General features: G+C 44.8%; 3 protein-coding genes across 5 annotated transcripts; 1 reads left to right on the forward strand and 2 right to left on the reverse strand.

The window, feature by feature from the left end:
* The first annotated feature begins 424 nt into the window (after positions 1–424).
* On the forward strand, positions 425–5,208 carry cuedc2 (CUE domain containing 2). Of its 2 annotated transcripts, none has more exons than XM_035605680.2 (9): positions 425–579; positions 1,362–1,463; positions 1,548–1,691; positions 1,778–1,839; positions 2,818–2,951; positions 3,123–3,290; positions 3,385–3,449; positions 3,555–3,615; positions 3,713–5,208. In XM_035605680.2, exons 2-9 carry the CDS (start codon positions 1,390–1,392, stop codon positions 3,857–3,859), a joined length of 855 nt encoding a protein of 284 aa, XP_035461573.1. In that variant the 5' UTR covers positions 425–579; positions 1,362–1,389; the 3' UTR covers positions 3,860–5,208. The 2 variants fall into 2 exon arrangements, with proteins under 2 accessions (XP_035461573.1, XP_035461574.1); XM_035605681.2 differs by lacking the exon at positions 425–579 and adding an exon at positions 794–909.
* A 150-nt stretch (positions 5,209–5,358) lies between these two features.
* On the reverse strand, positions 5,359–14,272 carry hif1an (hypoxia inducible factor 1 subunit alpha inhibitor). Of its 2 annotated transcripts, none has more exons than XM_035605677.2 (8): positions 13,819–14,272; positions 10,135–10,385; positions 9,271–9,419; positions 9,016–9,161; positions 8,744–8,850; positions 7,940–8,003; positions 7,712–7,840; positions 5,359–7,416 (listed from the first exon to the last, which is right to left on the reverse strand). In XM_035605677.2, the coding sequence occupies exons 1-8, from the start codon at positions 14,167–14,169 to the stop codon at positions 7,360–7,362; spliced, it is 1,254 nt and encodes a 417-aa protein (XP_035461570.2). In that variant the 5' UTR covers positions 14,170–14,272; the 3' UTR covers positions 5,359–7,359. The 2 variants fall into 2 exon arrangements, with proteins under 2 accessions (XP_035461570.2, XP_035461571.2); XM_035605678.2 differs by having other exon boundaries at positions 7,712–7,822; positions 13,819–14,271.
* Positions 14,273–18,444: 4,172 nt separating this feature from the next.
* Positions 18,445–26,220, reverse strand: wnt8b (wingless-type MMTV integration site family, member 8b). Its single transcript, XM_035605679.2, has 6 exons — positions 24,877–26,220; positions 24,189–24,222; positions 23,003–23,141; positions 22,341–22,466; positions 22,063–22,205; positions 18,445–20,801 (listed from the first exon to the last, which is right to left on the reverse strand). The coding sequence occupies exons 1-6, from the start codon at positions 25,074–25,076 to the stop codon at positions 20,232–20,234; spliced, it is 1,212 nt and encodes a 403-aa protein (XP_035461572.1). The 5' UTR covers positions 25,077–26,220; the 3' UTR covers positions 18,445–20,231.
* Between the last annotated feature and the right edge of the window lie 805 nt (positions 26,221–27,025).

A 27,025-nucleotide genomic window follows, 5' to 3' on the forward strand; every position in this document is an offset into this window, starting at 1 on the left:
CCAATGATACAAAATCAGAAAATGCTCACATTAGAAGGGAAAGGAACAAGCTTGAAAACATTAATCAGATGATATAACAGAATATAATCAGCAAGTTTCTTTAGGTTACTCTTGTGAAGGAATTCTGTAAGATATATTTTTTTTCTGTCAGTCGATTAATCGGTTGACCTATTAATCCTATCAGCTTTATGCTTCAGTGTCTAATGTTAACACTGAATTTGGTTTATGGTTTCTGCCTCTGCCTTTTTCACATAGACTAAAATATTGATTTACTGTGTAAACCAAACAAAAAACAGCGTTTAAGGTGCTTGTTCAACAATATCATATATATATATATATATATATATATATATATATATATATATATGCACATTCATCTATGATTTACAAAAAAAATCTGCATCGAGTCAACGCGTGTGGTAAACGCAGGAAGTGACGTCACCGTGTTTTGAATCGTGTGGGCCAACAACAAGCGGCGCGGACCGAGGAGCCTGTAACCCCCACTGACCACCAGCACTTCACCCCCCCGCTGCCTCTGGGGGAAACGTTGAGCTTCATGTCTCCATAATATTCTGCACAGTGAGTTTGACTCCATACACAAAATAACCGAGCTCGGTTTCGGCATGAAAGCGTTCACCGTTAGCTAGCTAGCTAAGTCTGACAGAGCCCCCCCACCCCCTTAGCTAGCGCCAGTTTGTGCTAACGGCGCACCGTTGTTTTTTCCTCAAGAGGGGGTTTGAAGACGAGGGTTAAACTTTGAGCCGAAACTGTTTTTAAAAATAAATACATAAATAAACACGTGCGCGATAACGGCCGCGGTGCACGAGGCGGATGCTAGCGCGTGCTAATAGCTCCGCCGTGGCGTTAGGACGCACCAGAGGATAACAAACGTCCGAGGAGCCGAACAAGGTTATTGTGTTACTCTGCTCTTTAGTGTGGTACTAAAAAAAACCTCATCATCGTTTCGTGACATTAGCAATAAGTTAAATGTCAAATGAATTAAACGCACAACAAATGATTCACTGGGTTTAGCAAAGGCGTGATGTAAAAGCTTCTCAAAGACGAACGTGTCTTCTAGTTTTGGCTAACCTTTGTTGATATGAACCATACAGTCGGCCGGTGTGTGTGTGTGTAAGTGTGTGTGTGTGTGTGTGTGTGTGTAAGTGTAAGTTCAGACAGACCTGGTGTCCCGTCGTGACCGCAGTTAGACAAGCCCCAGGCTTTCACAACCACGCCTTTCGTAAGGCGCTTGGGTAACATGTCTGTGTCCGCCTGGGTCGCTGGTGAACCATACATGGTGTATGGATGGCAGCTGTCCTGTTATAACATCCTCTGCTGTGCCCCCCCTCCCCACTCCCCAGCTCCTCTCCTGCACGGTGGGACAGCGCAATGGACCTCCACAAAATCATCCACGGCGCCATGCAGGAATTTATCCAGGCGTACATTCCCGATGCAGATCTCAGGTAAAACTTGTCACCCCGGCTTCATTCCCGATCCCACAAAAAGAAATCCCTTCACTCAGATTGACGGTATCTTATTACTTGCAGCACACTGGATGATGTTCTCTTGTCCTACATCACCGGCGTCCTGGAGGACCTCGGCTCCCAGCAGAGTGTGGAGGAGAACTTTGACGTGGAGGTCTTCGCGGAGATGCTGGAAGCTTACATACCTGGTTTTGCTGAAATTGAGAGGTAAATAAACAGCCCCCCCCCCCCCCCCCTTGGTTCTGATCGTTATTTGTCATTGATAAACAAGACAAAGTATCTTTTTTTTTCAGTGTTAAAGTCTGTGAAATGATGTTCAGCCTGGCTTCAAAACTAGCCTCTGCTCGGACCTCAGGTACTGTTTGTTATTTTTTTCTGACACATAGTCCCAATCCCATTTCTCAGTTTTACCCCTACCCCTTGCCCCTTACCCTTGAAACAGAGTTACAGGGGGAAGCGGTTGAAAATCTACCCCTGCGAAATGGGTCACCCCTGCAAGCGCGATATGTCATCACGTAGGCAGACCCATGCGTTTTTACAGAAGAATCAACATGCCTGGAATGACGGCGATATCATTGTAAAGACGCTGTTGCAGTTACTATGGTGACATACCCAGAATATTCAAATAAACTAATTACTAATTACAGTATGTTGGGCATGACAGGACAGGTGAATCAAACCAAAAATACCCTGTGGTCTTATTACGACGAAACAGCACATCACGTTAGTTGATAATGTTACATATGTGGTACTAATATAATGCATAACGCTGCTTTGCGACTTGCGATTTTTTTGTGGCATTTATGCTGAAAAGCGTCATAATACACTGAAATGACTAACAAAAGTTTTCACACAAATTTGTGAGTTTCTGTGGTCGCCTTGGACATTTTTTCAGCCGACTTGCCCTCATATCTCACAGCCCTTAGTTTGATGTGTGGGTCTGGAAAATCTCAGTTCGGAGGGCCATCTAGCCCTCCGCCTTAGCCCTCCCCCTCGATGCCAAGGGGAATTGAGACACCCCTACATGTGAACGCGCAAAACGGAGTGGTAGGGGTAAGGGGTGAAATGGGATTAAGCCATACAGTGTTGAGGCAATCTTGGTTTCCACATTTTCATTTACCTTGCAAAATGTGCCTGCTTTGCCTGCACTGGACAAGTGTCAACGTGCAAAGTTACACGCTACAGAAACATACAGAATGTACGGGGCGGTGGGCATGAGTAAATGAGTCAATTACTGTACATAAAGTTGGACGCCGTGACAGCTTGATTGCTCCTTGCTGGCTGGCCACACTACTCTTGTGTTCTGATGTTTATTTGTTTGCTCCCATTTTAGCTGATGAAGACAACGGTGTGCCTAAACCAAGTACGAAAGACATTTCATTGAAACTCGCCACCCTGCCCAATGAGCCTCCACCAGGAAGAGAAGCACAGTGCAGAGAAACACCAACAGAGGGCGCCACTGCCAAGGTGATCGTTGCAGCACACACAAGGAGCACATTCATTTCCTTTTCTTGATGCTTTAGAATGTTTTAAATTGCTAAAATTCTACTTCTGCTGCACCTTGGCTGCCCGACTGTTGATATTATTTGAATTCGCTTGAATTGGAGGTAATATAAATTTAAATGTGTACATGTCCAGCTACCTGTGTCCGAATGGGAAGCCCAGGAGCAACACCTGCTAGAGATGTTTCCCAAGTGTAGTCTGTCCGAGGCTCGTAGCGCCCTGTCTATTGCCAAAGGAGACATGGAGGAAGCTGTGCGCCTAATCATAGAAGGCGATGTCCAACTCAGCCCCACTCCTCTTAATGTGAGTCTCTGCCCCACACACACACAGAAACACTGTAACTGTTTTATACAAGTCTGTCTACCTTGTGTACTTAAACTGTTTCCTGTGGCCTCAGGTAAATCATGGGAAAAGTGTTTCCCCCGTGGCAGACCAGAAACTTAAAGAGAGCATCCTTGAGAAGTGAGTGAGTTTGACATTATACCACGAAGAGAAGAACTTGACCTCACTTCCCGTGTCAGTGTTTGTGACTGTGTATCATCATCATCATCATCATCATCACTACAGGTACATGCTGGTGGACAGAGACGAGGACAAAAAAACACACCGGCCTGTCCCCCCCAAAGATGTAAGTCTGCGGTCATGCCCCGTATTTACAACGTGGCTTTGTGAAATGTGTTTTCCTACAGTGAAATGTGTGCATTCTGTCGCTGCTGTTTCTGCAGGCTCCGAAGAAGCTGGTGCGCTACCACGGCAACCAGGTGGTGACCACAAAAGGTGAGCGGTATCAACTCGTGAAGACAAACGAGACGGAGGACATGAAGAAGACCTATGTCAATCTCAAGCCCGCACGGAAGTACAGATTCCATTGATGATGAGCACAGCACTGTAAGAGCACCTACTGACAATATTGTTTACACTGTTATTGAGTTATTAATAAGTCATTTAGGCTGAATCTCGTTAGATTTCCTTTCCCCCAGTGGTGTCAGTGGCTTATTTTTGTAGATATGTGACCGTTATATGCCTTGGTTACATTATGACATTACAGTTTTTCAGTTTGAGTCACTGTTTATTTACTCGAGGAACCTTTTGAAATGTTGTTTGATATTTTGGTGTGGACGTTGTAGCTTGTGCTCTAGTTTGTGTGACGACCTTGACTATCTACATTCTGCCATCTCAGCAGGTGTGATGTTGCACTGACGTCATTGTCCCTCTTTTTAAACACTTCATTTTCTTATTTTTATTTAATTGTATTTGTACAATATAGATTAATTTGTATGACAAAGTAATAGACGTGAATCTTTTTTCATTTCTGTAAATATGCTCTAGCGATACTGTCAAATTTCTCCTGGATATTACAAGTATCGGCTGTTTTTTATGTACGTAATAAATCATCAATGCCAGTTATGTTTAAAATTCTATTTTTACATCATGCAAGTGTAGCGCTGTTAAAGTGTTAGGTCAGGCCTTGTCCTTGGACAATTTGTTGTGCTACAAAATGGTTTTCAGATCGAACTTTTATCGGAGGCATAGATTTATTTGTTTTATCTAAATGGACAATTGTACAGCGGGTAGCCGCAGCCGTCGTCACCTGAGGGGTCTGATATGTCAGGACTTGACATTGAAGTTCCCTCGTTAAGCGGTATCTTTATTTTTGATAGACTGTTCAATTAGCAAAAGCTAACATCATGCGTTTGTATACATAGTTATTTGAGGCGCGATTGTGTGCTTTCAGGGTCCGTTTACTGTACATGAGGTTACCGAAGTTGTCCTCCGGCTCATTTCATCTCATCCGTGTTCTGTGGATTTTGCTTCGCTCGTGATTGTTTGGTTGTGGAGTTTTTGAATTATGATGGGGTTCTTATTTCTAGTTAACAGCATATCAGGATAAATGGGTTGTTCAGGTTTCTTTTCCACCAAGACATGCCAGTTGTTGGTTTGTGTTCCCCTCCATTTTGAGTCAACTATAAGCAATTGTTTTTGATGGGCGGTATAATATATATTTCCTGAGTATTGATGTAACACAGTCGAGTGTTAAAAAGATGTGTTGCTACTAATACTTGTCATAACCAGCAGCAACGTTGTCTTTAATCACTGTATGATTGTAACTGTAGAGCATGGAATGGGTTTACTGAAGCCGTCACAGCAGAGTTATAACCCCTCGCTTTGAGAAACTGCTGATTTATAGTAAATAAATACGACTTTCTTTTGTAGACTTCCATTCACATTGTATTCTTTGATTTATTCACCTTTACAATCAGGTACTAATTCAAAAGCACCACAGTTACGGTGGAATATTTTTTTTATTCCAATCCTGCGAGCCGGAGAACTCGCCACGTCCTCCAGCAATTTATTAAAACTGCGCAGTGTAGAAGTTTGCAAACAAACTTTAATCAGAGGAACAAGGTAAACACACACACTGTATGTTCAAAGCAGAAAACCAGCATCCATCAATGAAAACATGCCTCTCGTCACTCACCTGTTAAAGCTGTTTAATGTCAGAGTGGAAAACCATAAAAATACAAATAAATCATATTCTTGCGACTTTTCGTTCCCATACACACGTTAAGCAAGGCACACACAGTAAACAGGGTTAACGTAGCAGTAGAAGAGAGACGAAAACACGTGTTCCACGCGACGTGAAGCAGCGCTGATCGATCATTGTGCCCGTTTGTAAGAAATACAGATGTTCATTATTCTCTGCAGTGTAAAAGTTGAGCCTCGATCAGAACATAAGCCTTGAAAAAAACCCAGTGTGTTCCTGTTGAATTAAGTGCTCGGCCGTTATTCTCTTCTGTACATCACTAATCTGATTTCCTCCAATGACACAGGCAGTCAAAGCTGCATACGACTTGATGCCAATCTACCAGTTTGCCAAATACAGCACAGCATATGAATTTATTCTTCCCTTTTGTTAACTGCAGTTCGACATCAGGGCGCACTTTCCAGAGACACATTTCAAGCTGCTCTGACTTCAAGGTCTTCAGAATATGGCTGCTGCGATGTGAGGACGAGTTCATTTCTGAGGATCTGTAGTGATTATACGTGAAGAATTGGACTTATGTACACCATGCAGTGTCATTTAATCCCAGACCTGCTGCATGTTATACGACATAATGAATATTGAGTATAGTGCATGGACCGAATACATCAAGCTTAACATGCAACTGCAAACGTGAACACTAGATGGTGCCTTGTGTTGGACTGTAATGGGTGAACATACATGGTTCCAGCAGACGGCCCTGCTGGTGAATTCAGTCAATCACATTTTTAACACAAATCTATGATTTAAGCACTTTTACACTCGTAACGGTTTTAACCGTGTTCAAGAAAACATCATCTGTAATTACTCTTGAGAAGACCCCCCCCCCCCCCCCAAAAAAGTGACTTGTATTTTCATTTAATTCTTAAGAGTTATATTTACAACTAAAATCGCGGTATGCATTTCAGTTTTCAGTGCTCCCCCGACCTATTACTGGTCGGCAGGAGGACACGTCCAATGAAGTCCTTGAAACATAAAACGGGCAAAGAGCATAAACAAAGCAAAAAGCAGTTACTCTGATAAAATAATGTAGCAGCAAGCCATCACATATTCCTTCATCTGAACACATAAGCCGCTGCACTCCAACATATATTTTTTTAAACATTTTCCATCACCGTTGTTTTATCACTGTGCCCATTCCGTCTTCTTTGCAACAGAAGACCCCATCATGATCTCTCCTGCGTCCAGATAATGCAGAACACACAAATGTATTATGCCAAAGACACTTAAAGGAACCTATCTTCATTCCTTTTTCTTTTTACAGATATGAATCAGTTGTAAAGCGGTCTTTGTGATAAAGACAGAATATAATATGGCCATTCCCACATTTGCTTATCAAGCAACAACTGAAATTTTTTTAATGTGTATGAGAAATTCCCTGTATACACTGTAATGCTGTATATATGATTTATCCATTAGTGGTCAAAATTTTGAGGATGCTCAAAAGGTACCGATCCCACAGCGTTCACTGACTGGGTGAGCAAATACACCCACAGCTCGAATCATGACACTGTTGACAGAACACTGAATCACATAAATATATGTAGACTTGAGGCACACACACACACAAAAAAGACTCTTCAAGTTGTGGGGGCGGATTCCGATGAGTTACGCAGGTGCTTCTTCTGTAACTGTGATATTTACAATGACAATGGCACTCGGAGACGACTGACGCAGAATGATTTCAAGATGGCCGCTTATTGCCATGCAAGTGATGCGTAGCTCCAGAGTCGGAAAGCGCCTTACACGCGCAGTGGTCTCACTTTCACGCGCAGACCGCTTCCAAAGCAGTCTAGTAAGCAGCTTTATGGGTGGGCGGGTGGGGGGGCTCTAGCTGAGATCCTGTTCGTATCGCCCCTTGATCATTGTCTTCAGTAAAGGTCCAACCTGCAAAAAAGTAATCTTGGTCAGGAGAAGCTCCTTCATGGAGACAGATTACATTGTTTCTTTCATTGTCCCAGACTGCATATATCTTTCCTTTTTACTAAAATCAGGTAAGCCATAAATATTCACGGTAATTGGGTTGCGGGAAGGGTCAGTGTGCCCCGGGGATTCCCCTCTAACAGGTGACCTAAATGTGGATCTGCTGTGATGTTCTAGAAACTGCCAGTGTGAAATTCATGTGCGCGACTTATACAGTCAGTACACTGATGATAGGGGGAGTAAAATCAAATGCGTTTACTTCATGTGGGTTTCCAAGTGCCTCTCCCAGCATCTTCTCGATATTTCGCATGATGGCCACCTTCTGATGAGCTCGCAGAGGGTATTCTATCCTCTTGGGTGTCGGAGCGCCCTGGACAAAGGAGTCAAACTGGTGAGGGTTTTTGGACAAGATGTAAAGATTTAGTAGTTATAGGCAAGACAAATGTTCCAAGTTGCTAAGAGTCCGATTGCATTCTGATGTACCTACTTTGTACCAGAAGTTTACAGTGATCGTCACTCCCCCATCCAACAGTGATTCAATGTGATGCCACCTGAAGAAAATAAGAGATAAGTTAACATTTTGAAAAATGTATTCAGCTTCCACCATACAAATAACCTAATATGTAATGTCCGAGCACAAAATGTCTGCACTTGCGACGGAAAGGCTACGGTTAAATGCTGCGTTGTCTCTTTGCTTATCATGTTAAAGGCAGGCGACTTTATTTTGAAAATGCTAAATCATAACGTCACCAACACGTTTTTTTTGTTTTGTTATGTCAAACCTGCATTGTTCTCATCCAAAATCATAATATTTTTCTCAATTTGTACCTAGAAACATTTGGGATTGACCCAAAAAAATAAAATATCGCTAACTGTGAATTAAGATAAACTTTTGCTGGTTAAGACTTAGTCACCAAACCAGTATCCAGTCGTTTCTAAATTTTAAAATGTGCTCATTAAGTTCGACCTCACCGAGTAAGCTTCTTTAAATTAACACACACCAGTGACCATTATGACATATAATTCTATATTTTTCTTGTGGATTCTTGCTCCAACACATCAGCTTTATTATTTTATTGCATGATAGTAACTTTTGACAGCGCAAATGTCTACCAAGTCTAAAGGCTGGCCAATAAATAAACACTCAATAATAAAAATCACTGGAGACAAATTCTGTTTAACAACATACTGAGCTATCAGATAGCACGCCGGAAGCAGAGAGCATGTAAAAGTATCATCTGGCAGGGCATCCAAGACATCATTTTTGTACATGAGTCATGTCATTTCTTACCAATACATAGGAATGTAGAGCACATCTCCTGGGCCCACAACGGCCTCGTAGCCAACAACATTTCTAAAATTGGGAAACCTCTCATAGTCTGGGTTATCAAAATCCACCTAGAAATAAAGAAAAAAAATGCTTTCATTACATTGGTCCTGAAACAACTGCACTTTATCAACTGTAAAAACAAAATACATTTCTGAGCTAAACTAAATCACTGATATGCTGTCACATAAATAAAGTTCATGTTATCGGTGGATTCCTGCATGTCCGTGTCTTACTTGGCTCTGCCGGTCACAGGGGTGATGCACAGGATATGGATAGAGACACTCGAACTGGTCCGGGGGGAAGAGGATGCATCTCTTGTGTCCTTTGATTTGCGCGAAGAAGTTCTGCTGCTCGTCGTAATGTGCCGGCGTCACATTACCTGCGGTGAGAGGATATTAATTGGAAAATGTACAGACGGAAGCACAAGTGTCTGTAACCCCAGAGGTGATTTAAAGACCCAGGCCTGCTGAATATCTAATATCCCTTACCCTCCATGCCTATGAGCAGCAGGTTAGAAGTCAGCTGTCCCCAGTTTCTCTTGGCTTGCTGCTTGTTGATCCAGTTCCAGTTGAAACCGAGGAAGTCAACAACTATCTTCTTCCCCACTGTGTCATTCAGGGTCTGCTGCAGATACACTCTGGAAGGGGCACGGGGGAAACGACACGTGCGAAACGTGTGAGACGCTTTGTTTTCACAACGAAACGAGTCACAGTGCTGCTGATTTTTCTAAAGTGTCCGCGAGGATACAAGTTTGGCGTTTCGGTGGACTGCGCGTCTCCCTGCAACCGTGAAGAAGAACGTGACATTGAGGGAGGTGGCCAGAAAAATTCAAACGGAAAACTGTGAATGTCGCCGCCTGTCAAACTGTAAGTTTTCTAGATCATTTTTAAGTGCATTAAAAAGGAAACTTGACATTTTACCCCTCACCCGAAAGGCTTCTTGTCGAAGCTTTTCTGGTGAGAGAACCTCAGACACGTCCAGACTTCACATAGCTCTTGGCCTGGATTCATGGGAAGCATGACAAACTTTTAGTAAGTAATCTGTCTACGTGTGTGTGTGTGTGTGTGTGTGTGTGTGTGTGTGTGTGTGTTTGTTTGTGGCACAGGAGTCAGGTCACAGGAAGCTCCTGCCCCGACTCCCCTTTGGAACTGCTTAGTCATTAGCGCTGCTTTTCTGTGCTGCATTACACAAGAACTCCCGTCACTGTCAAACACACCTGCAGCACGATCACATCCTGGTACACACTCCTCTCTTCGAAGAGAGGAGTGTGTTTAGACCCTGCATTATCACAGTTGACATAAACACAGTTGACGCCGCGGTGCAGAGCGTGCGGAATGGCGAATGGATCTTACCGCTCCTCTCCTCCCATTTCCTCCGTCTCGCGCATCTTATCAACAAATTCGGAGAACTTCATCTCCAGGCGCCGCGACTTGGGGACAAAGTCCTCGAAGTTGGCCATTTTCTTCTCGTCGTAGTAGAGGAACTTGTGGTTTTCCGCAATGTAAACGGAGAAGTCGCCGTTGCCGATGTTCTCCTGGAGGTATGCGGTGTCCCATTTGAGAGCTGGATACACGAGGTTTGTATCCGTTAAAACCACCGGTTCCTGAAAAACAGATGGACATTTAATAAACCGTAATACAACTCATACACTTTACAGTAAGACATCAACAAGGGCTATATCCTGGATGGTGACTGAGTCGGGGGTCACCCGAGGTCACATTTGACTTTATTGATATTAATATTCGACCTGCGCATGCGGGAGACGGAAGATATCCAGTGTTAAGCACTGCCTCTGGCGGTCATCCAGGATTCATCGAACCGTAGTAACATCCGTAACTGTCGTTCTATGTACATTATAATAGAGGGTCATTTAACATGCACTTTAACATACACTACATTCCTGTCACAAGAAAAATGTATCTAAACAAAATGAATGACGTGTTTTGTTTTTTCAAAGGGAAAGGAACATGAATCCTAACCAACACACACACACACACACACACACACACACACACACACACACACTAGCGCAGCAGCACATCCGCGGTGCAGTCGGTGTGTGGCTGGCGCGCGCGCGCACACACACACACTGTGCGAGAGGGCTACGTGACGAACTGAACGTAGAGCGCTGTGCGCGCTCCCGCTGCCGCCCGCCGCGCGCTGCTCCCCGGTTTCAGTTTCGCAGGAGAGCGCGCGGGGGGACAGTCAGTCCGCGGTGGCGAGCACCTCAACTGAGAAATATACAACGCAGCGGCCGTGTACCAGCGACGTTTGTCCTCGTGTTCAGGCTCCTTTTTATTTGATTTACCTATTCATTTATTTGTTTGTGCGTATTTCACGTTTTGAGTTGAATGTAAAACTCGGCGTTGTCGCGCGCAGGCACACGAGGACACACCGCGCGTCCCCGGGGGGACAGTGTGGCCCCTGGGGACAGTTATCCAGTGAGGTTTTTAAAATTCTGTATATGTGCACTCTGAAGATATTGGGTTTTTATTTCCATATTCCACTTTTATGTTCCTCAATAATATTGATATCAATATATGATAACAAATCCATTATTATCCTATGAGACCTGACTGCTCATCGCAACCTATATTCAATCCAGAGCAGACTTGAGGCACTCACGCTTTGGAAAATCATAAATGCCTAACTTACATTTCGATGAACTTTCATTCATATGACCTATATGTTATAAAGAAGCAGCCAGGTCAAAGGTTGGGCTCGTGGGTTAGTTTTGCAAGATCAGCTTGTTACTATTCTTTTAAACGTTTCTCCAGAGCCGACATTCGTCATAGGTTAGAATCGTCGAAAACTAAGTGGAGCCATTTATACTTCAGTGAACACTCATAATGGTCTGATAAGGGCATTAAGGGTCAATTCTAATAACCCATCCATCCATCTATCCATTATCTATACCGCTTATATTCTGAGGGGTTCGAGGAGGCGGGGCTGGTGCCAATCAGCTGATATCAAAGTTTTCAATTAACAGAGCCCAAATCCGCATGTCTTTGGACTGTGGGAGGAAGCCGGACACGGGGAGAACATGCCACCTCCACACAGAAAGGCCCAAGCTGAACCAGGATTCCAACCGATGGTTGACCACTGTCACACTGCGGCTCTCATTTCTAATAACACAGAACCTAATTTGCTGAGTTTTGTTTTGTCTCGCATGAGACAGCGATGTAGCAGAATGTTCACCCAAACCTCTGTAAGTTGATTAGCCTTCTAACCAGAAAATGCAAACGACACCAGTAAAACTATTGTTTAATCATCAGTCAGAAACATCACAACTCCATAGAGGTTCCTCTTCATCCATCCTAATATATCTAAGATTCAATTTACATCCAAAAGTATGCCAACAAATAAAACCAATCGTCACAGTTCTCTTCCCCGTCTCCCAGGCCCAGGGTAAAGTAGACATGGTGAACATCCGGGCAAACTTACCTCTAGGTTTAACTTTGCAAAAAGATTGAATTTCTCTGAGATGAGTATGACTGGGATTAAGAGAGTGTTGCTTCGTTTGAATGAGGCATGATTAAAAAACAAACAAAGTTATGGCACATATTCACTTCATCAGAAGCCATGTGCGTAGTTACCCACCGTCACGTCAGGAGACATTCATCTGTTTCGTTTCCCATTGATCATCAACCCTCATACAACCACCACCATCTTTGCACACGGGCTGCTCTTAAACTTAAACTTGAATTTTAACATTGTTCGTTTGGGTAATTATTCTGACAGACAGAGAACAGAGAGTTTGAGGAAATGTCTAGTACAGTACACTCTTATCTTCCCTTCTGGGTCGTGTCCTTTCCCCCACTTTATGTGTCTTTCACGCTAATGACTCTCAGACTTATTACAAAGGGAGTTCTTCAATGCCTGTCACTTCTCTTGCTCGGACCATTATAAAAAAAAGGGGAGCCTGTGACAGCAGCCCAGGAAACACTGAGGAGTCATGACACACGTCTTTGAGAACATCACCGACTTTCATCCATAAAAAGGCAAATGGGAGATTATTTTTCTGAAGGGCGCTCGGGAGATTTGGTGAATCTGTATCGAAACGGTTCGGAACCTCTTTCATCGAGTCACTTCTAACGTTTGCTCCCATCCGTTGGTCTGTGATCTCATTGTGAATGTGTGGCATTAAAGTTGCTGATGTTAACTCAAATGATCTCCTAGCAACTCGTTTTTAATTTGCTTCCGTCGTGGCAGAGGTTCTACCTGCCGACAGGTGCACAAAGACATGAGATCTGTTCTCCCTTCAGGTGATGGTTTTCGAAGCAGATGTGATTTGGCCAGCGATCCGCTGTGGAGCCCCACGTTTCCTTCTCTTCTATTCCCGAGTCTGTTTATACCTTTTTTTTTCATTCGGATCTCTCCGATAGGGCGGGTTCCCCACACATAATCACGTACAGTAGAAGACAAAACTGCTGCTGACTGATCTGTATTGATTCCGGCCCTCTGCTGCGTTTCTGAGCAGCCAACAACCATGTCAACAGGTGTCGAAGGCAGAGCAGGCGAAACTGACTGGATTGCCCTTGGACTTGAATCCTAACATCCTAATGGGCTAATTCCCATTTCTCCATTTCTTCTTCTTATTATTTAAAGCAAATATTTGAGGGGAACCAGCTCATCGGCTGTTACAATCTTTCAAAGTGAAATGTTTGGGCTTGGGACACAAATCAAAAGAATTTGAAGGTGTCCCCTACAGTCTGGGAAAGTATCAGGACCATTTTCTTACATTTCAAACGAATAATCGATTAATTGATGAAATAGTCGTCGGTCTCAGCCCCAGTTCATGCAGGCGTCTCTTGATCCTGTGGTACAGTCGCTCAGGTACACTTTCACTTTCAGTACCTAGAAATGACTAATAAAGGTTTTTGGCCTGATGTCGTTTACAAGGTGCGGCTTTTTTTCGATCGTCGATTCATTCTGTTGAGTTGTCGTTCATACAAAAACTGTGTGCGGTTCGTCCACTGACAGCTCCCACAAGCACGCTCTGTGTCGAAGTTGCGTCCGGCAGACTGCGCGCTCACCTCGTTGTTGATGAGCAGCTCTGCCCTGGGGTCCGTGTGAGACAGCCTCGGGATGGCTTTGGTCGGGAACGCGTACTGTCGGAGCTGAGATTCATCCCAGCCTCTGCCCTGGACGCCGGAGAGCGCGGCGGCGGCGGCGGCGGCGGCGGCGGAGGAGGCGGCGGCGTCGGCGCCGCCTTCGCTCGCCGCCGGATCGGGCTCCGCGACGGTCGCTGCTGCCATGGCCGTCGACCAGCGCTTGATGAGCCGCCTCCGTCCTCCGCTACGATGGAAGCGCAACGGCCCGGCTCCTCTTCCGCACTCTATCTGAACAGTGTCAGCCGCGGGAGTATCGCGCAGGCTCTTTCCCATTCAGAGTTATGACAGGGGCAAAGACAAGAGGCGAGCTGCGCGGTCCTGCCGCCCGCAGTGGCTGGAGGTGTTTACACACCGTGTTGACAGCCAGACAACAGACGACACGCGCTAACGCGGTCAGGAGCGCACCATTTACTAATTGTGTGGTCACAATGTCGGACAGCGACACCTAGTGCACCGGATGACTAAATGACTCAACTTGTAATAGGTTGTCTCTACCGCTAGAGGGAGCAATTGTACCTGCTTTCATTGTAGTCTTCTTCTGCAAAAAATGATTATCAAACAGGAATAGGTACATTTCAAGAGTCAGTATTTCATTATTTAAATAGTGTATGAAGTAAAAAGAAAAAGGATTGATATTAAAATGATATAAAATGATATAGATTTTTAAAACATTTTTTTTAAAGTAGAAAGTAATACATTCGCTAAAGTGTGTGTGTGTGTGTGTGTGTGTGTGTGTGTGTGTGTGTGTGTGTGTGTGTGTGTGTGTACTTTATTTACTATATTTACTTTATTCTTCTAGTCCTCTACATTTCAGAGTAAAAAAAGTTTCAAAAAAATAAGTTTTACTATTTTTTTTACATGAAAATGATGCTACGAGCATTCCTGCATCGATGATAATAATAATCCAGCAGCAAAAACAATATATTTTAACATAGCATACTTTGAGTGGCCAAGTACTCTTACCCTTGATACATTCATTAGATTTGGCTCAGGATTATTTTTGTACTTTTACTTGAGTAATTTTGGAATGCAGGACTTTGACTTGATATTTCCACACATTGTTTCTAGCTGTTTTGTTTAAGCAATGATTTTCCTACTTCCTCCACAACTTTGCTTCGATGTCACAAGCACCGTTACATGAAGTCTTTCCTGCCACAAGCTATTAGACTGTACAACACCTCACTCACCTCTGTCTGACAGGGAGACTCTGGACCCTGTTTAACCCAAAGCATATTTGCACAATCATGTTGCCAGGTTCCTTCGTACTTTTCTGGCAACCGTTTGCACATACTGCACTATTTTATATAAATTATGTATATTTATATTCCGTTTTTGCGATTTTTATATTTTTTATTGTTTGGAAGGTGTGTTGTGTGACTAATACCTGCTGCTGTAACACTGGAATTTCCCAGCCTGGGATCAATAAAATACTTATCTATCTTATCTTTCTATCTATATCTGTATCTATCTATATCTATCTATATCTATCTAACTGTGTCACAGAGGTCCCTGGTTGGACCCAAACACACAACACTGCAGTTCACCAGCCTTGGCACGACAACACATCCCTGATGACACCTTGAAACATCGCCGATTGTGTTCCACCTAGAGATTAGACTAATTGGCTGGGAAATACATACATGTACAGTTAATGCTAATTTCAGAGGCAGGTAGTATTTATTGTATAAGGGGTTGGGGTTTTCTAGGCTACATTTATCATATAGAACCATAAAAAAGAAAATAAATGTAGACCTCTCAGACAAAAAGTCAGCAAAAATATATAAAAGAAACATGGACTCGCTCTCTTTGTCGTCCCCCCGCCCCATGAGAAGATTTGCTCTTGAGAGACATGAGCAAACATGTTTGAAATCCAGAGCCAATATTTAACTATGGTCATCATACCCCAAGCATTACCTCATTGACAACCGGCAGATCATTCTTCATGAGGCAGCAGTGCACACTGTACTGTACCTTGCACAGTGGACTTATCAGCTCAGTTTTGTCCCAGTGTCACACTGGTATTGAACTACAGTAGAGGGATTACATGTTAGCAACCACTTTGATTGATTCATATTTGATTGATTTATTGCAGTGTTGTGAACCTCTCGATGACAGCTCTATGGAATCAGTACGGCAAAAAAAAAATGAAGATCAAAATTTTAAAATTTCATCCTTTAAAATGTAGGGTCGGGCGGTAACGGATTACATGTAATCTGTATCACGTAATCAGATTACAAAAATTAAGTTTGAAAACTGTAAAAAGATTACAAAGTTGCATTGTCAATGATTACTTAATTACATTTTGATTGTCTTTAAAATATGGCAATTTTAAAATGAAGATTAAAAAAATAATAATAACCAATGCTATTGGCATTACTACTCACTACTCATTTTCCTGTAGATGCATCTGATTCTGAGGCTACTTTGATTTCTGAATGCTGAATGTTCTACTGTATAACAACAATACATCAGTGTGTACATTACTTCTCCCGGGTTTCCCGTTTTCTTTTCTTTTAATGATTTTTAGTTAATGATAAAGGAGTTTTAATTCCTTTTTATTGACATTTAAATTTTAATTGAGTAAGGGGTCCTCTTGCACAAGTCCTGTAACAAGAGTCACAAAAAATGCTTGTTTTGAAAATGCTGAATACACTAAATGCATTTGATTTATCATTTAAAATGTTTGAGAATGGTTTTTTTAGTACAAGGTGCAGTATTTTCAATGTTTGATTTTGAAGTAATCCAAAAGTATTTATTTTTGGAATCCAATGGACAAGGTTACTGATTACAAACATTGCCATGCAATTTGTATTCAGTAACTGATGACGTTTCAAAAATAATCTGACACAGACCCTGCTGAAATGTTTTCTGAAAGCCTGCTGAACCTTGCATGATTTCACCCCGGAGTCATGCTTTATCAGCAGATTTCCACCTCGGGGGAACCGGTGGGGACTCCCCGGTGAGTTCCCATGCTCCGTGTTTCCTGTGTAGATCAGTGAGTTGAGCTGAGCTGATCCCTGTGATGCTCCGCTCCTCCCCATTCCGGGAGATTGACCACCCCGGTGAGCCCCCGAGGAGCTTGCATCTCAATCCTGCTGATAGCAACAAACACATGCACCACCGCTGTCTTCTCCCCAACAGATGGACTGCTGTCAAAACAAAGACTCCCTCAAAGAGCTGCTGTTGCACTGCAACCGATTCCCGACGAATGAAAAAAGTTTTTAATGACTGCTGCAAACATCCAGTTTATTTGGGGGGGGGGGGGGGAGCCAATGAATTCGACGTAACTATACACAGCACAGATTACGACAGAGTTTAGTTTTAGGAGCATGCGTTCATCTGCTCTCATCTGTATTGGCTTTCTCTCACATTCATATTGACCCCAGGCCCCTGTAGGTGTTGTAGGTCCAGAACCCCTAAGCCCTAAATCCTATTAGTCAAGGATTCCCTGAAGCATTATAAGTCGTTTTACCATCTTCCAATGATTGCATTGTCACTCCGCCCCCTCGGTGTCATTTGTTTGATTCATATTACAGAGTGGCGACGACGCAGAGCCGCAAATTTCCAACCAGACCGTTGATTTCCTTTAAAAAGAAAGAACTTCATTTCACCTTTGACCGAAACTCAAAATGTTGACAGTGGTTCTATTTCTTAAGGCTGCCACTACCACGGGCGTAGCACTGGGGTGGGGGCAGACTACCCAGGGCCCTGGAAAGCCTGGAATTAAAAGTGTTTGAATTTAGTGTTTTCTAAGTAATCAGTGTCATAACGTCAATTCAAATTGGCTGAATACATTGGTTGAGAGACTGAACTATATATAGGGGATACTAAAATAAACATGAAGAAAGTAATATTCTCTCAAGCACGATGCTCACTACTGTATGGTAAACGGCACGTTCACTGGCACAGGAATCTTTTCCTTTCAAACGCAGATTAATCTGCGAGAGAATTCGAGCGCCGGGCTCGAGGCCCGCTCCTCCTCCGGGGTGTCACCTCTCTCACCATCACCTTGGACTCATGTGCCATCGCAAATAGGACGTGGCAGGGCCCGGGCCTGGCAGACGGAAGTCCGGAACCCCTCGGTCAGAGGTCGTGTCACTCGCTGGGCGGGTGAGGGGGCCGCATGGCCGAGTCGGGACGGACGCTATGTGCTGCTTCACGCACCGTGATACCGTGCACCATCATCCCTGATGGTTCGCAGGGGAGCGTTCGGGGCAGTCGCGCCGACAGAGAGAACGCCAACGCGAGAGCGAAAAAAGGCACGCTGAATTGCTTTTTTCAATCTCTGTCCCAGAAGGGGTTTCTTCTTCAAACAGTGGTCTCAGGGATTAAAGTACGGCTCGTGAGCCGAAGAATGCGAAATCAACCACGTGTCCTCATCGCAATCTCCTCGTTACATTTCTGCATTACATTTTCAATATTGTGAACGTCGCTGAGGTATGTGCCGCTGTCGCTTCTCCTCGATCACAGTAGACCGCGGCACCTCCACAGAGCCCCTTGGGGCAAACGCTTGGTATGCGGGTTTTCTTTTGTTGGCGGCGACGGGGCGTTGCTGCGTGCCAGGCAGAGCGATCCAGCCAGGGCCCACAGGGGTCATCAGGGGAGGGAGGAGTTTTGATTATGATCATTATTCGGCAAATAAGATGTCAACAAGGTGGTTCCTTGACACTTTATTGAGGAAAAGGAGGAAGGTGCAGAAATGAACGCCCCCTACTCAATGGGCCCTCTAATCTCCCCTTTCATGTCCCGTCTCCGCTGAAGGGTTTCGGCTTCGGCTGCCATGTGCTAGTCTGCCCGGGCCTGGCACTTCTTACTCGCAGGTGGGGTGAGTATCCTGGCAAGCATGTGTTTATAAAACCCACTTGTTTGGGCACAATACTTGAACTAACTTCTTTTGAGCGAACAGTGTGAATCTGTGCAAAGCCTTTTCCCAAAGTCCTTTGGAAGGCGACGGCCCATTGAGAGCGGAGAAGAAGGGATTACCTTCCTCGACAGTGGTGCATTTCCGAGAGAGCTGATTAGCTCTGCATTCATTGTTAAATCGAGCAAAGGAAGGCCCTAGAGGAGTGAAAGGATCCAAATAGGTGGGCCCAGAAATAAAACAGCCGCAGGAAGCCCCTGCACAGGCAGCCCAAAGTTTTCCCAACATTTCTTTTCCCCGCTCCCAAGGAGGCGCGGCGTGAAAAAGGAGATTAGCATACAAAATTAGAGGCGGGATGATGTTTTTAAGGGCAACTTGCCTCATGCCCTCCACCCCCACGGCCCTACTCTGTCTGGACAAAGTTAATTAAACCAGTATTAAACAGTAAAGAAACTTCCAAGCACTCGGGGAGTTAGGGGGCTCTTTGAGGATTACCATGATGAGGGAGAGGACGGGAGGTATTTGTTGAGGCGAAATTGAGAAAGCCGCGATGGAAGGAAGAGGACGCCTTGAAAGTTTTCCATTCTTCTTGTTTTGGCCCAGAGTATCCTAACCCCAGAGTGAACAATGTGGAGAGCAAGGCTGTGTTTACCGCCCGAACACCAGGTATTACTATCACAATGAGTATGTCGCAGAGGGATGAGCGCTTTTTTTAGGCAGTATAACATATAGGATGTCGAAGGATTTATTTTTCTTTCATTACATTTGAATGAAAACAAAAAAAAACATGAAGGCGACTAACAATAAAGCAAAACTAGGAAATGCTGTGCAATAAATTAACAATGTACAGTACAAAGTGCTTCATTTTATATAAAATTAAATACATCAGGGGGGCAGTGAGTGGGACAGTGGGACAGTGCTAGAGCAGAATGTGCCTAAAAAAAATGTTTTCTACAATAATTCAAAGCCCGGCAGTGATACTTAACGTTAACCGGCTGACCGTCTACAGAATTCAAGAGAACACAACCGGACAGGTTTGGAGCAAATTATGTCACTTCCCTCCAAACAGGAATATCTGTTTAATTTTTCCTCCAAGGTTTTGTGTGCACTGTATCTGTGGAAATAAATAAATCGTGTTGTGGAAAATTTGGAAAAGTCAAAAAAAGTTATTTTCAAAATGTTGTAAAAAAAAAAAGAAAAGAAAAGAAAAGGGGAACAATTACATTAATACCAAAATTTGTAAAAAAAACAAAACAACTCCCGGTCTCATCTCGTCTATCATGTGGCTTTGTGTGCATCCCACCGTATTTAACGTCTGATATAAAACTGACAATGAAGATGGAAGCTAGAAAGAGAATTTCTGCTACGTTTCTTTTCTTTTTTTTTTGTCCAAAACACACACTATCTGAACATGCACAGAGTCCGGGGGGGGGGGGGCTGCAGTGCTACAGCAGGGGACAGGGGACGAAGACCCTCAGTGCTTCTTCCTCAGCCGGAGGTTCTTTCGCCGGCTGCCGCCACTCTCGTTCCTTCCCCTCTGACCCCCTCTCTTCACACAAAAGTACTTGGTCACCGTCTTTCGGCACTGCTCGCACTTCACCGCGCAGCACCAGTGGAATTTGCAATTGCAGCTCGACACCGTCTCGGCCTTGCGCTCCTCCACGGCCAGGCCGCACTCTCCGCACAGCCTCTTGCAGCTCCGCTTCTCCCATTTGCTCAGGCTCTTGCCCTTCTTGAGGCACTCGCGGCCCTCGGTGCCGGGGAAGCCCAGCGTGCGGTTTTCCAGGCAGTAGTCGGGGGAGTCCTCGAGGTGGACCAGCTCCTTGCGAGAGATGGAGCTGAAGGTCTCGGTGACGGCGCCCCGGCTGGCCGCGCTGTTCCCCGCGCCGCGCAGGAGGTCCACCTTCAGCGCCCTGTGGTACTTCTCCTTCAGGTAGTTCCCCACCTCCCTGAACTCCGGCAGCTGCAGCCAGCAGGTCTGGGTGGTGCAGCTGCCTGACACCCCGTGGCACTTACATGTCCTCTGCATGGTCCCCTTCACTGCCTGGGGAGGTAAAAGAACAGACGAGATTTGATATAGATATGTTGAACAATGATATGTTTTGCCTCCAGTTTTTAAATGAAAAAAAAGCCTCAAAATGTAAAGAAATTGACTTGCGTGGTCGTATGCAAGAACATACCTTCCATGAAGGTAGAAAGTATAAAGGTGCGTGTGTGTGCGTGTGTGCATGTGTGTGTGTGTGCGTGTGTGTGTGTGCGTGTGTGTGTGTGTGTGTAAAAGATGTGATGCACTGACAGTATTCTAGTTTTCCTGTTTGGTAACATAAAGGGATGAATACAGTGAAAGGAAGAAATGATAGTTTCAAGGTTCATCGCTGAGTCTCTTTGTCGTCCTCAGTGTTTCCTGACTTTGCCCGACACAAAGGAGCTGTCGGTTGAAAGGGAAGGTTTTCTTTTTCGCGAGGAGGGGACGAACTTTTCCGTTGAGGTGAGGCTGAATCAAAGTTTCACATTGAGCCCCATTGTCCCCCGAGAAGAAATAGGGAGTATTTATTTAGCATGTTCATTATCAACATGTTTTCTAGTGTGAGAAGACCCAAATGGAGAGTCCCATTGAGGAGAGAAATGAAAAAGGGAGTTTTTTCTCTCCTTCTATCCCCATTTTTTTCTGTTACAATGATGCTCCAGGTGCCTCGGGGATCCTAGGGCCCAACAGGGGGGAGCAAAGGCACCGTAAACAAAGAGCACTTCAGCTGCATGCCTGTGGTCCCCTCAGACTCCCCCGGGGCCAAACAAAGACCAACATAAATGTGGGATCCTTATTGCAAGAATAAAAACTAAACACTTATTTTAAAAAGCAGCATAATACTACAGAATGCCGTGCAATGTCTGGCTCCCCAGGATCTCTAATTAAGCTTGCACCAGTGATCCCGAGATTCTCGAGTTGAGGTATTGTCATAGGGGGCATTCAGCAGTGGTAAATAGGCCCTTCTGGTACACCGAACACACTGTTATTATTGGGGACGAGTGGCACCTCACTTATAGCGCCGTGAAAGGGATGCTTGGGTGGCACACTCAGTTTAATTCTAAGCAGGGGGAAAAAATTATTCAAAAAGGTGCTTTACACTGCGCAATCAGTTGGAGGCCCGGGGAGCGAGATTTCCCAAAATTTCAACCGAGGCGCCACCCAGTTTAAATACTGTATGGTTCAAATCCAGGCATCAGCGTCTCATGGTGTCCCTGCGTCTCATACGAGGGGCACGTCTCCCGTGGACGAGTCGGCGTGGAGTGCTCGTCCACTGTACCTTGCGCCCGGCCTCGTTGTTGTGGAGATTCATGGCCGCCCGCGCATCCTGCCCGGTCTCCAAGGCGTCGACAAACTGTTTGGAAATGGCCTCCCCGAAGCCAACATTGTCACTGCAGCCGCCCCAGAGCCAGCCGTGACCACCTGGGAGAACGTGAAGGGATGCAAAAAAAAAAAGAGATGATTTGGTGCCATTTCACCGCCGTTCAAAAGTCGACCATTTGACACGTCCGCCCCGCTGTGGGCACGGCACGTACAGATCCACGCGCACAATCTCACCCCGCTGTCCGTTCCTGCTGTCGTCACAGCCGCAGTTGTCGAAGTCCCCGAGACTGCAGTTCCTGGTCAACGTGTACATGACCCCGGCGGAGCTGATGGCGTGAACGAACGCCGTCTCCCGATTTGCTGCCGAACAGAGAGACCCATTAGCCAACACACGGATCCATTCTTATACATATGGTACATAACAAGTTTCAACTGACACAGAACGTGCACCGTATCCAGGCGTGTTTTTCATGTCAGTTCAAGACTCCAGACTGATTTTGGTTTCTACACCTCTACACTGTGCCCAAATAAATCAGATTTTTTTTTTTGGGGGGGGGGGGGGTATTTATTGCAGAACACAATTGACTCTTGGTCTTGTGAATGCAAAGAGGAGGGGTTGTTCTTGAGATGGATTAGTGTCTTTGTTTCGCCTCTGACCATTGCCACTGTAACCGTTCTAAAGGGTGATGAGTGTTTTGACTGAGCAAACATCTCCCATTCACAGAGGGAACAAAACCCCGCTCGCCCCGAGACGCAACCTTCCCGAGACACCCTTCTTTTTTTCCAAGACACATCTCCGGATCCGTATTGGGTCCCGCTCCGCCTCCAGCTGCGGCGTGAGAGACGTCGGAGCGGGGCGCGAAGTGCTGGCGGACCTCAGGGGAGTCCGGACTTACCGCTGCGCAGGCTGCTGTGCGTGGACAGCTGCAGGGCTCTCTCGGGGCAGTTCCAGCGGTCCCATGCAAACTGGTATTTGCACTCCTCTATGCCACTCTGAGCGCCTGCCGCCACGCTGCTGGAGTAGATCAGGTACGCCTGCAGAGACAGGGGCGAGGCAATGTGACATCATGCGAAAGACAACTAGACGATTTAGGAAGATGAGGCGGTTCTGGAGGATCTGGCCTGATGTGGTACCCCAATCATATGCACAACAGGAACAAAGAAAATGCGCCTCATCTCGAGAGAATGGTCAGCGGTCGCGGATCCAACAAATTGCGAGAGCACCTCTGGGTTCCCAAAATCAAATCCTGCGATAACTATAGGCGTGGAAAACATTGACGTCCATATCTTTACGTCAATGTTTTCCTCTTCACCTCGAGATGAGTCTCGAGATTCAGCCCCTCGCCGAAATGCTTTGGAGTTTGTTCGCCTCATGGTTTTTGTCATTTGCCTTCGCAAGAATTGCACAAAGAGGAGGTGCAGGATATATAAATCAAGGCATCGACGATTTTGGATTGGGAGATAACATTTATTTTGAGTCACACGACAAAAAAAAAACAACCCGAGCTGAGTGGAACTGAGCTCTAACGTCATGACACTTTGTGAACTCCACACGCGATACAGAGAATCGCAGGGTTCTCTCGAATCAGCACACTCTGTCCTTGGCCCTTCGCCGGCCGCTCAGACTGTGTGAACGATAATATAACTAATATGTCTCAAGTGGCCTTTGGGGAGATGGAGCACCACCTCTTTCCGCAATTGGGGTCTCGCTCACTAATGATGACCACCCACTACAGCGATGCCTGCCCTCGCCTCTTCACACATTCAAACCGCAGATACACACCGAGCCGCCGAAGAAGGTCAAGTGTACGGAGGGGGGACAGGAAGAAAAAAATCACAAAGGGGCCAAGAATCTCACTGATATATCACTGGTGCCATTGTTGCACACAACGGCGTCTGCACACTTGCGTTAAGGTGTCACAAGGACAGCCCGCCTGCGCTGACGACGACAACAACAACAACAACAACAACAAAAGAAGAAGAAGAAGAAGAAGAAGAGGGAAGAAATGGTGTTTCTCTCTTCATTTTGGAAGAGGACAGGGTAAAAAAAAAAAAAAAAAGATCAAAAGAAAGTTGGCTTACCTTGGGTCCAGTCATCAGGAAATTATTCACTGACCTGGAAAAGAAGACAGCTTATTCACTCAGTGAAGCTCAGCGTCCTTCACAAATCCCTCTGCTAACATCTCTCATTAGTGCGCCTTGTAACATGTTTTAAAACCGTGTCACCGGTGGGCGCCCGAGCCTTGCCGAACAATATTGCTGCGTTTGTAAAAAAAACAAAAATATTATAATAATTTTTTAAAAGGGGTAAACTTGGGCCATGCATGTGTTCTCAACACTTCATCCATTGAAATTCTGACTTTGTGGCTTCCATTTGGAAATGATGCTCATGGGAGTCTCAGCTTCTAATAAGCCCACGTATCTGCTATTAAAAATGTTAATGAATGTAATAATTAAATAATCAAGACTTAAGTGGTTTTTTTAAGTAAGGTCCAAATTGTCTGCGGCCCTTTTCTGGAAATAAGCAGTCAGATGGTGTAACCAGTCAAAGGGTGCTTTGACAAACTGCAAAGTCAAAAGTTGTTCACAACAGATTTATAAACATGAATAAATGACTCAAAAAAACGTTTGTGGCAATTTATAAACTCAGCCCTCTTATTAAAAAAAAAATGATACTGGTTGGTTTGTGTGAAAAGGCTGAGGCCATTTTTGGAGATCATTATTCCCAGCGTTCAATTTTGGAAAATGCGGTGATGGAAATCCAACTTACCAGCAGCAGCACGACCTCATGTGAGCCAGCAGAATGAAAACGTAGTAGAAGACCTCCAAATGCATGAACATCCTGGCAGGTAGGTGAGGGAGGGGGGTGGGATGGACACGACGGAGACCGCGAGCCCGTCCGAGCGCCTTGCAGACCGTCCGACGATGGAGAGGAAACTGAGCTGCCGGCACATCAGACTTCTTCACCATAAGGGCCTTCCAGGACTCGAGGAGGTGGGGGGGGGGGGGCTCTGAAATGGAGCTGCCCTCGTCCCAACAAGAGATTATCTGCTTAATTAAAGATTTTCCCTCTTCGTAGCCCCTCGGCCAATCAGAAGCATTTGCGCCAACGGAGCGCCGGAGATGATCAAAAGGCCCCCCCGGGCCCTCGGGGACCGGCCAGCGGCGGGCTCCCTGCCTCCATTCAGGAGCGGAGGAAGATCCGTTTAATCCTATAGGGAAAGTGTAACACTGATCCCTTGAATTTCTGCTCGGGGTGGGGGGGGGGGTCCAGTTTATTTAAGTTATCTAGCGCGCAGATGACTGTCGGGGATTAGCGCAGAGGATACCCATCTGCAGGGTGAAGAGGTGTCACTTCGACATTAGGGGTTGGTTCGTCGAGGAAGCGGGCCCAGTTCGTGGTTGTGACTCGCGCGTGATTGAATCAGTGTTCATCATCGTGCCGAGACACGGGCGACTGTCGCCCCGCAGACGGAAGACGCCACGCCGGGCGGAAAGTACAGACGTCTCCAAAGTGTCGCGTCGAATCAAAGCGGCTGAAGGTGCATTCCCCCAAAAGTCACCGGCGACATGCATATCGGATCATCGTTATCACATTTATTCATATTGCAGGGTGATGAAAGCCCGCGACGCGTGGCCGTTTCTTAGCATGATAATCGTCGGGAGCATCTCTCCCATGTTGCCCATCCATACGCAGCTACTTGGAGGATGATGCGATGACGTTTTAATCGTTCATTTCACGAGAAATGATGAATGAAAATTTCTCATGCACATTTGCATGCGTCTTTGATGGCCATATGCACTTGAATGACACTTGAATACACAATACGGAATCAATGATCACTCCTATAATCCGCGTGGGGGTACGATGTTATTTCACTTTACCGGAGTTGTTTTTTGTTTTTATCTCTGCATATTCTCATTTGTGTGCACAAATTTGAAACATCCAACATTTGCAATCACAGGTGTTGAAATGATCTGGCTGCGTCGGGAGAAGAGAGAAGAGAAGAAATGAAAGAAGAAGACCTCCCATCAGATAATAATAATAATAATAATAATAGGGGGTTGGGGACAGAGCCATTGATCAGATATATAGGCCCATTTGCATCGCTAATCCAGACGGTCGCTATACTACCAGTTGTTTCCCAGTAACCCCGTCTGACCCACGGGTCCCTCTCCTGTGGCACAGGCCTTTAGCAAACTTCTTGTGTGCAAATTAGGATTAGAGGGGGGTAAGGGTGGGGGGGTTCTTCTGAGGGATGTTTTTGGATTAAGATTTAAAAAGGAATGACAAGTGAGATGAGACACAGGAGGTATCCATCCTGTTGTTTTATCTTTTTTTAATGTGATTCATTGTGCAAATATATATATATATATTAAAGTATTTGAAATATTTTTAGATAATGTTGATATTTTTCTATTAGTTTTGTATATATTCTTAATATATATTTTTCTTCCTTATCTTGTTTTTATATATTGCTGCTGGTGTCTCTCCGGGAGCGACCAATCAAAATGTCGGTTGCACATTTACAATGACGTGCATGAAGCATCTTGTGTCTATTGTTATAAGTGCACAGCCACGCAGGGCTGTATGTTCATTGAAACAAACAATCTGCAAACAATTTCCAGCAAAACTTGCATTAAACCACCTGGACAGGAATGTGAATATTAGTGGACATGATGGGGAAATATATATATATATATATATATATTGGGCCATGCATATATATATATATATATATATATATATATATATATATATATATATATATATATATATTTATATATATATATTTATATATTTATTTTATTTTTTTTAAATCCCCAATCGCCCCACTTGGGCTGTCTAGTCATGTTTCCTCCCACAAGCTTGGGTCCTCTACCAGAGGCCATGGGAGCCTGGGTGTTTTGCACAGTGT

The sequence above is a fragment of the Scophthalmus maximus genome, chromosome 10 (assembly GCF_022379125.1).
Source record: "Scophthalmus maximus strain ysfricsl-2021 chromosome 10, ASM2237912v1, whole genome shotgun sequence".
In the NCBI taxonomy this organism is placed as follows: domain Eukaryota; kingdom Metazoa; phylum Chordata; class Actinopteri; order Pleuronectiformes; family Scophthalmidae; genus Scophthalmus; species Scophthalmus maximus.